The sequence below is a fragment of the Typha latifolia genome, chromosome 1 (genome assembly GCF_019914945.1).
Source record: "Typha latifolia isolate L0001 chromosome 1, TyphaL0001v2, whole genome shotgun sequence".
NCBI lineage: Eukaryota > Viridiplantae > Streptophyta > Magnoliopsida > Poales > Typhaceae > Typha > Typha latifolia.
In genome coordinates, this window is record NC_133086.1 from 5,313,749 (window position 1) to 5,324,134 (window position 10,386).

General features: G+C 35.8%; 1 protein-coding gene across 4 annotated transcripts; it reads right to left on the reverse strand.

Annotated features, from left to right (window-relative positions):
- Window positions 1-329: 329 nt before the first annotated feature.
- LOC140796167 (probable protein phosphatase 2C 60) lies at window positions 330-7,628 on the reverse strand. Of its 4 annotated transcripts, none has more exons than XM_073149084.1 (6): window positions 7,238-7,628; window positions 6,982-7,126; window positions 6,398-6,816; window positions 5,450-5,817; window positions 2,495-2,731; window positions 330-879 (listed from the first exon to the last, which is right to left on the reverse strand). In XM_073149084.1, the coding sequence occupies exons 3-6, from the start codon at window positions 6,714-6,716 to the stop codon at window positions 637-639; spliced, it is 1,167 nt and encodes a 388-aa protein (XP_073005185.1). In that variant the 5' UTR covers window positions 6,717-6,816; window positions 6,982-7,126; window positions 7,238-7,628; the 3' UTR covers window positions 330-636. The 4 variants fall into 4 exon arrangements, with proteins under 4 accessions (XP_073005185.1, XP_073005176.1, XP_073005202.1 ...); XM_073149075.1 differs by having other exon boundaries at window positions 6,398-6,851; window positions 7,238-7,595; XM_073149101.1 differs by having other exon boundaries at window positions 6,986-7,126; window positions 7,238-7,429.
- Window positions 7,629-10,386: the final 2,758 nt, after the last annotated feature.

Genomic DNA, 10,386 nt, shown 5'->3' on the forward strand with positions numbered 1-10,386 from the left:
CCAAGTATGGATGCAGGGATTTCCATTTGGATCCGAACAAAAGCTGCCATGTATCCACGATGGCAGATAATTCCGATGTTTTTTTGCTGTAGAGAATCTTGCAACTAAACTAGGGGTACGTGATGACATGCTGATGAGCTTAGTAGGTTAGAGTTGGGAAGGGAACATGCTAACCAACTCTCACAGAGTTAGTAGTTATTTTTTTCTAAAAGCAACGAGGCCTTTTGAAGAGATTATATTGCTTATTGGACATTTCTTTGAATACTCCTCCAATTAGGCATGCAAGAAGAGTACTACAAAAAGACCAAGAAGAATTGACCGCACAAGTATTAGTATTCCAAGAGACCAGTAAGTTTGAGTCCTTTTTTTTTATTAAAGAAAAAAGTACAAGGGGATGTTTATGCTATTTAAACTGAAATTTATAAGTCACAACAAAGAAGGAAGTTTTCTTTGGATAAAAGTGTTTTTAAAACAGTATTATAAGATTAAAAACAGATAGCAAGATGCTCTACCTCCTTTCCTTCTAGTGTTCCTTCTGTGTTGTACATCATTGAGGAGATGATAATTTGCAGTTGTTGATAAGAGAACAAAGTTTAGTACATTCAGGAAGGAAGACGACACGAGTTCCGACGGTGTTTAACAAGGTGCAAGTGAATTTCCCGGCAGGGTGATCCCACCACCTCTCACCGACAGAGGAGGGCTGCTGTGCGAGCTGGCCCTACTTATGAGGTTCGAATCAAGGAACACTATGATGACAGTTATGTCGTCATGAAAATGCCTACGGACACCTCGGTCGATCTTCTTGAGATCAGAGTACCTCATCTCTCTTTTCTTTGCAGCCTCTTGCAGTGCAGCTTTGACTAGCCTCCGAGCGCTTCCCTACAAGATTGTGGTAAATGACATTGTTCATGCTGTATCGTTTAAAGATAGTTTGCAGAATAGCATTACACTCTAAATAAGCTTTCCAGCACAGATAACTTCAACAATATGCATGCACCTCGGTTCACGTATCGTAGTCCGTGCAACCATGATATTCTCTAAACCAAATATTTGATGAGTTTAAAAGTAAATGTCGAATGATGTCAGCCATATCTGCCTAATAATATCCATCTGAACACTAATCATGGATGGATTGTCAGGGCAAAATTTCAACTCAAATAGGAGAAGAATAACAAAGAGCACTTAGAGAGGAGCTGTTTGTGCAGGACAATACGCATCTATAAATGCCCCAATTTTTTCACCAAAAATCACATAGCATAAACTACATATATTAGTACAAGGTACAATAAAATAATGCTGCACAACATCCAAACATAATAAGCATAGAAATACATCTTCCATCAATCAGATTAGTGCTGTGGCATACAAAACATAGCTAAGTATCAGCATTACAAACAAATGAAAGGTGCATGGAGACATACTGCCACTTAAACATCCTCCCTTTGTTGCGAGCAAAAAGTATTAAAATGTACAGGTTGAATAGATTAGATGATCACTAGAAAGAGTTCTTTATTTATTTTAAAGAATGACTATTCCTGCAGAAGCACAACATTACTACACATATTTTATGCTTCTTTACAAGATCCACTATGAAAGTGTCAGCTCTCTTCCAAGCCAAGTTACACAGACACAAAAGATTAAACCTGTAATATCTTTTCGCAATTCTACAAGATACATAAAATATCTTTTCGCAAACCTACACTACATATATATGTATGTTTACTGTTTTAATTTTTACAAGTCTACAAGAGATTATTAGAATGTGGTTTAAATTAGACAAAATTATAAATTCTGGGTCATCTGGTCCCCCTCCAAGTCATGTAGGTCTTTGTAAATACCTATGAGATTATGTTGTCACAGCACTTAAATCTTGATACTATATGAGAGCAAGTGCACCATAGAACATCAAGAAAAAAATTTACTCCTTAAAATGTTCTCATCCAATCAAACAAATATTGGTTGGCTAAAGGTACCTCTAAGCTCATGCTCATCAGGTGGATTTCAACTTCACAAGTGGGGTTGTGACAGGTACAGCCCATCATGCACATAAACACCGAAAATTAAGGGTCTGTGTGAAAAGGAAAATATTCCTTTGAAACAGTGCACTGGAGCAACCAAAAGTTATGTAAACAAACAAGCCCTAACAAACTCAATCCACAACCTGGGATATGGTTCGTCTCCTGTATATGAGCTTAAAATGCATAAATCACATACAATAGCATAAGAAGTTTGTAGTAACTCGTAAGTAGGAAAGCTATTAAATGCTTTGATCTTTTAACCTAGAGCAAAGATCCACACTGAGAACCTATGATAAACTGTAAACTACTGCAAATCATAGGTTAATATAAGTGGTTATTGATGTTGCTCTTTGAGAAAAATTCAGAAAATCTAACATTATTATCTTAGACAGTAGACTCCTTTCTATAGTACCAATTCTTCCTACACCAAGCCATAGCTTATATCTATTAAAAGAAAATCCACATGGAAAACTTACATTGCGCGGACAGTTGTGAACAATATCAACAGCTTCTTGGTTGCTAAAGTGTTCCCAAAGCCCATCAGATGCAAATATGAGAAATTGGTCATGTGGTTGCAGTGGTTGCACATATATTGATGGTTCTGCACTTAGTATAGGCCTTTTGAAAGGTTCACGAAGGCGAAATTTAGCTAATAATGGTTCCCGGTTGAATTCTGCTTTTTTCAGGTATACATCACCAATTGACCTAGAAACCTGCAATAGATTGATAACTTTCTAAGATTGAAGCAGAAGAGAGAGAGAGAGAGAGAGAGAGAGAGAGAGAGAGTCCATCTAAACTTTGAGTAATGAAAAATAAAAAATGTAATTGAACCTGCAAAATAGGACTGACTAATATCAAACATATGAAATAACATTTTGAGTTCATGTACTAGGTGATCCATTACTTTGCGAATAGCAGACATCATCCAGATTGTTCATGGGACAGTTGTAAGTATTTGAATAATTGCTCCACAGCATATATATGATGGCAAAAGGTAAAAATGCTCAGAAAGAATAAGATCTGATGAGCAAGAGTTGAATGGTGCTAATCATTAATGGTCACCATAATCATATAAGGATTTCAGAACAAAGTTATAAGCAAGTAAAACAGAACTTGATTTCAATAAAGTCAGGAAATTGAGCACATAATTCACTACAAGATGTTCGTTGCAAACCATGATTTACAGGCAATATATCACTTTCAACTACAAAACTATTAAATTTAGCAAATCTAAATAAAATACGTACTCAAAGGGCAGCGTGCAAGAAACATTAGATTTAAGTAGTTTGAGAAGACAAGAGAAACTAGAACTTGTGTTAAACAAGAGCAAGGGGCATCATCCAAGCTAATATTTAACCAAGCCCAAGTGAAGTTGACGGAAAGAAAATACGATTTAATGATGTATAGAACCAAGCTAATACTGATGCTTATTATCATTCACAAGAATCATATGTAGTTGTATATCCATGAAATTAATTCCAAAGTATTGAAGTGGACCTATTTATCAAAAGCTTGATCCACATCCTACCCCAGACAACTGGAGACAGATTCATTTATTCCTTTTCTATAATTTCTTTAAATAGTTCATTCCATAAATAAGCAGGGTATTTATTCATTCCCACAGCCATGATGCAAGTACCGGGTTTTGTTGGTAACTTAGTATATCCCTCTTCATTTTTGACCGCTCGAGGCTTCAACACAAAAGTAGGCTCTACATTTGGTAAGAACTCAGACCCAAAATGAACAGTAAGCTATACCGGATCAATATAGGGGGATAGAATGAGCATAGTATAATACAGAATTCTTTGTTCATATACTGGAAATGGAACTGATGTAGAGGCAATGAGGCATGCTTAGGTACTCCAACAAGGGATAAGAGATCTTAGAAGTAAAAAATTAGAGCAGCATGCTCGACTATATGCAACCAAAAATTATAGGAAATATAAGACAAGAATTGCACCACCGGCCAAAGGTGCTTTTAGAATAATTTTCTGCTAAACAGGTAAAACTTGCAATCGCCGCAGAAAAATAGAAGAAATAATTGGCCTTCTGTATCAATAGAACATAAGCATACTTGAGAGCATCTGGAAAAATACAGATGATCAGCTTAGTTGTTTAAAATGAACTTGTATTCAAATGTAATAATATCTTTAAGAGAGAGAACCAGATATATTGAAGATATCAACCAGCTGAATAGCAACAACCTAGTCAGGTCTGTAGATTTTGTGGAATTGAATTATATTCACTCGTTCTCTCATAAAATACAATCTAAAGTTCTATGGTGACTACCATACAATATGTATTTCATGTACTTAACTACTTATATTTTCCCTGCATCTATCCATGTAGAATTACTATCTATAGGGTTGAAAAATAAGCTCATCACATTAATCTTTGTTAGCCCAGATTTGAGAAAAATTTATCGCTCTAACCATACTAACTTGCTACAGGGGTAAAGATAACAATAAATATAAACAAGATAAAGATGACGCCTCAAACAATCGCATAACCAAATAAACAGAATTTCACTAGGCTAATTACAAAAGGCTCAAGCAAAATAGTTTCCGGACTTAAGCTTCTCCAAAACAATGAAGAAACAAGTAAATGCTGAGATGCAACATTTAAGGCAGTCATTGAACTGCACCAAACATGAAATAATAAATTCTACCAAGCTTCTCTTGGTTCTACTTGTAGATCAAACTGCTATAAATGGAAAAAGAGACACTGCTGACAAGCTTGGCTGCTCTCTAATAACCATAGTGAGCAGAAAGTTTGATGGAGGAATAAAGAGAAAAAATACATCATAATGGATGAAGTAAATAGGCAACATTCTATCTGTCAGCCAAAAATAACAAATTTTCTTAACTGCCATGACAAGTAAGAGAAATACCCTGGCAATAAATTAATACTCTGCCGACTATTAACATGATATTTACTATCTTATATAAATTTTCCTGTTGATACAATTACAAATTTCTCTTTCCATATAATATAGCTCTTGAATGACCTACAAAGTATAAATATTATCTAGAGGGGAGGAAAACAACAAATGCCAAAGTTTCCTAGTGTCATATATAATGAGCCAATCTATTAGAATTTAGAACTCATTGCAAGCCTACAAATTTGTTTGTTACATGTCAGGGCAGTATCATATATAGGATGCAACAAGGATTAACAGACATGATGCTGTCACATGAAATCAGCACCAAATAAAAATGATGCTTAAATGTAATCAAGCTATACAGGATTCACAAGTAGGGGGCAGATCTGACATGAATCAACACAAAAAATTTGCTTAGTTCTTGTAATGATTCTGACAAGCATGCATACAAAGAGTATGGACCAGAATAATTGGCTAAGGCCTTACATGGGAGGAAACTTGGTTAGGTATCACTACTGCAAATTGTTTACACTGGTTACACAATGCGCACCTGAATGATGCCCTTCACACGCCAAACATTATGCTTTAAAACAACAACTTGCGAATCATCAGGGTGCATTGATTGCAACTCTTTTCTCACAGACTCAATCGATGCATTATGTTCTGATGACAGCTGGACTGCCAAAACTTCTCCAGTAGCTTTTACTAGCCTGCCTAAAACAGCACGGGAGTCCCCAGCATTAGCTATATACAGCACACCACCACAGATTATCCCAACCAGACAGCATGATCCAACAGCTGCAATCTGAGGTTTCAAAGGCCATTGCTTGGTTACAAGAGAGAGAAACCCCTCTTCGGTCGCTTGATATGCTTTCCGAATTACGTCAGCTGACATTGAGTGCTGCTCAGCTGTAAATCCTGCCAAATCCGTGCACTACTGTTACACAGTATTCTGAGATCTTTCATAATAGCTAATAGGACATTGACAGCATCAGGATATGCAACTTAAGATAGACATGCAGGTGGACTCAACTACATACTATTCAAGTGAAAATGAAAATCCAACACATGAACGAAAAACCAATAGTTTCTACATCCATAAGTCTACAACCAAAAATTACCAAAAGAATAAACAAGAGAGAAGCTAAGAAACTGCAGTGCTCAGATATGCTTCCAAGAAAAAAGAAGAAGAAAGAACCAAGCTCACAGTAATATAGTATCTGAACAATAAATCAGATATGACTGATGCAAACGGAGTGACCACTAATATTGTCAGTCTCATTGTCAAAGTTGTTTGCAAACAAGGAAACTCACTATCCACTTACAGTAACACCAAAAATTCAACAATCAACAAACTTTCCAATAAGGAAGTACCAAATTGTCAATTAGTCATGTTATAAATTTATTACTATACAAGGAAGAACACAATATAATAAAGTAAAAAACAAAAGAAAAAGAGTTGCAATATCTCATCATGAAAAAAAGGTTCAGAACTTACTTTTAAGATGGTGGAATAGATTATCATTGATATAACGAGATGCCTCCGGACCACCATGCCCATCATAGACTCCAACAAAAGTACCACATGGACCAGAGTCTAGGGAGCTCAATGGACCTGACTCAATCTGACTTTGGTCTTCAAGCAGGTTATTAGCTTGAACAACAGCCATGGAGAACTCCCCATTCATGTGTTGCCCAGTGTCCTTGTACCAAAGAAGCCCGTCCTGCTTACCGAGCGCATCAGATCCTGCATGGACATACCGATCGGATGACGGCCGCCAACAGGCCCGCAAGAAGTTCATCAATCCCGCTAGCATCCCTCATCTCACCCAAATCCGCCTCCGAGTTCGCGACATCTACTCTTTGGCAACAATGGTATCTAAGCAAATTCAACACTTTCCAGCTCCCTTACGTCGCCTTACTCAGAAGTAAGAAACAAAGCATATTAATCACTGCAAATGTAGAACAAGATAAAGGACAAGAACAATCAAATCGGATAAAGATCCCTATTATAAGAATAGATGATCTCGATGCAATTTGACAGTAACAGATCACAAAGATTCCTACAACGAGAGCGATTACCTACGGTCAAAATCCAGGGTCGCGAAGGGGGAAACGAGGAATCTTTGTCCTGGCTCTTCCTTAAAGCTTCAGGGAATCTCCGCCGCAACAACAAATTAGATGGAATTAAGAAGTAAAATCAAAAACCCACATCCCAATTCACGCCCTGTAATCAAACGAATAGAGCCCAAAAGTTAATTCCCTAAAATATCCATAATTTAACAGATTTTTACTACACTTCAACAAAGAAAACGCACAAGGCCACGAAAGAACCCACCTTTCTGGTTGGATTCGCTCTCAGATCAAACTAGGACAGAGCGACACGGTAAATTAGGCGGTCGGAGACGAAACCAAGTGGGTTTTCTCAGATCTGGCACCAAATGGTTTCTCGCCTGCTTTGGCTTCCGATTGGCCGAGTCGGGCGATGCGACGAAGCTCCTATTGCCTCTCTCTCTCTCCCCACTCTTTCTCTCTCTATAGAGAGAGAGAGAGAGTCCAGCGAGGCAAGAAGGGTTGCTATGGCGAATGGGCTCCACCACCACGACGGTCAAAAGATGAGGGGTGTATCATAGAGATTAAAGAGAGCTTTTTTTTTTTTTTTTTGATGTAAAAAGATTAAAGGGAGCTAAAATTGGGAGAAGGTCGGAAAGAGGAGACTCAATGGATATGACTCTCTGTATTCCCCGGCTGCACGAAACTTATGCAGTCAGTATGTGTCTATGTATGTGACATCAAATTATGCAAATAACACCACTTTTTTCTTTTCTTATTTTTGTTCTCTTTATTGTATGATAGCTTGTAGTAGAGACATAGACCGGATAAAAAGTCAAACTTTTCGTGATACAAAAATATTTAACCCATTGACAACTTCAACAACTCTTCCATTAACGTAGTCATAAATAGATTTATCATCGTCGCCGACTCAATGCTTTAATCTTCGAGCTAATCCTCCAAACATACATATTACTGGGCCCACGAGCCGAGCTATTTACAATAAATTCTATTTCTCCTTCTATGTAGTATCCACTCCAAGTTGACCTCTTACAAAATAGAACCAAAATAATTAATATATTAGTTTTCCCACCTATTATTCCCGATGACTCTTTAGACAAAAAAATTATTAATAATTACACAAAATTTACTTAAAGGAACTAAATTACCTTGATGTCCATATTTATTAACCTACCAAAATATAATATTTAATAACTTAAATATATATATTTAGAGGGCAAATTATGATTTACTCTTTATAGTTTGGTTCGGTTCTAACGTGTCTTTATATACTTTAAACTTAAGCATTTAATATTTTATGATCCAGACCAAATTTAAAGTAGAGAGAAGTGAGTTAAAATTTGGTATCGAATTTACCTAAATTTATATTTACTCTTGAGCATAATGCATGATAGAGTTGAATCTAGTGCACCAATGATAACAATATAAGCAAAGAAACAAAGAAAAAAAAAAGTAGTACTTTGGATTGTATTGCTAATAGCAAGCAATCAATTAAAATCTAATCCGAATAGACTATAAAGGGCTACTTTGATATGGACAACCCCAATGCATGATCTTTTGTTCTTCTTCCTCTGTTTTTTTTTTAATAAAAAGAAAAAAAAATATTTTCCTCCTATGGTCAATCTTATCCATCAAATATATACATGCCAAAAGATGTAAAGATTCCCATGGATTCATTGATTAAACTTTACTCCTTATCAAAAGGATAACATGAAACTCCATACGGTCCTAAGCATACAAAGGGGTTGTGCAACAATGCACATGAACTCATTATATACCAGTGTAAGTAGTACTACAACACCAAAAGGGTTAGTTGTTCTTGTCTCTTTTTCAACTAAACTTTTTCTGATGCATTACTCTGCTCCAGTGAAAGTGAGGTCCCTCTTTTCCTAGAGAGAAACCAAACTATATTCAAAGCACTTGGAATTAATAATGGGAAAAGGGCATTGGGCTCCACTCACTGAGATCCTCACAGTTGCCTCCTCTTTGATGGGAATGGAATGATTGAATGCTAATGTGTAGGACCATGAGGACTGCAAGGGGAGGTGGATGTGATCTCCTCCTTCCATTGAATCATACCACAAGGCTGGGCCTAGTTCTGGTTGTGACCTTGATTGACAATGGCTTGATGCAAGTTCATGCAGCTGCAAAGAGGTGGAGGAGGAAAGGTAAAGGAAGGAAAGCAGTTTGAATTTTTTTTTTTCTTGGCCCTGTTTATTTTAGATTTTTTTTAAATTTAAAAATAATAACTAGATATTATTATTATTATAGATAATGCTTGAGAAAGTGCCTAAAGATAGGTAGATGGTATTTGATCATTTACATTCTATTTGAATTCTCTGAATTGATAAAATTTAATCGATTTGGAATTCTAGATCTGAAGTTTAATTAATTTTACTAGATTTGGATTTGGATGAATTTCAATGTATATAATAAAGTTCGATAATTTGAGGACTGATTTGGAGCCACTTAGGTTAGCTTTTTAAAATCTCAAAACCCATCTTTATTCTATAACATTTTTATTGAATTTCATAGGTAAAATAGGAAAATGAACAATAATAAAATGACCCGCTTTGTTAAATAATAAAATTCAATAGATTTCATTTAAGTCTTAAATAAGCTTATTCAAATATTAAACGAACTGAGTCATATTACATAAATAAAAGTTATGTTTTAAAATATAATTTATTGATTACATAATTATATTATTTTAGAATTTATAACAAAATATTAATGGAGAGGGAGTTTAGCGATACATTAAATAATTTTTGAAGTGCATCTGCCCACCTTTTCTTTTTGTTAAAAAGGTAAAAATGATATAAAGTGATAGTCAGAAGGAAGAGATATCGATCACCCAGAGTTGACAAATTAGTTCGATGGATGCGTTTGTCCTTTGTCTGTCTTGAACTTAGAGATCTTTTACAAGTTTGAAATGTTCTAGTGCTGGATTAGTCAGCAACAATGGCGGACAAACGAGGACTTGGTTTCCATGCACCAACACCAGTTTAACACAATACTGACAGTAAATACCGCCCATAGTTTCACTGCAACAACTTCGCAAAGAAATGTTGGGCCTAATAATGTGTATCACTCCTCCTCACTTTAATATTAGATTCATCCTGACTGTGTGATAAAACTTCATTCATATATCCACTTCAACGGATGAATTGGTCTCGTTTACCAAAATGTCACTAACTATGTAGCTTGGAGGTTCTTGTAGAACCTCTGGTAAGTTGAGTTGCATCTAGTTTTTGCCACATTATAAGTTATGACACCCTATTTAATTGATAGAAAGTAGAAAAGAAAAGGAAGTTCACATTCCAAAACTACTAAATTTTCTTTCCTTGCTTCCTGACGTCCTGCAAGCTTCGCATCCTATCATCCAATTATTATTATTATTATTATTATTATTTT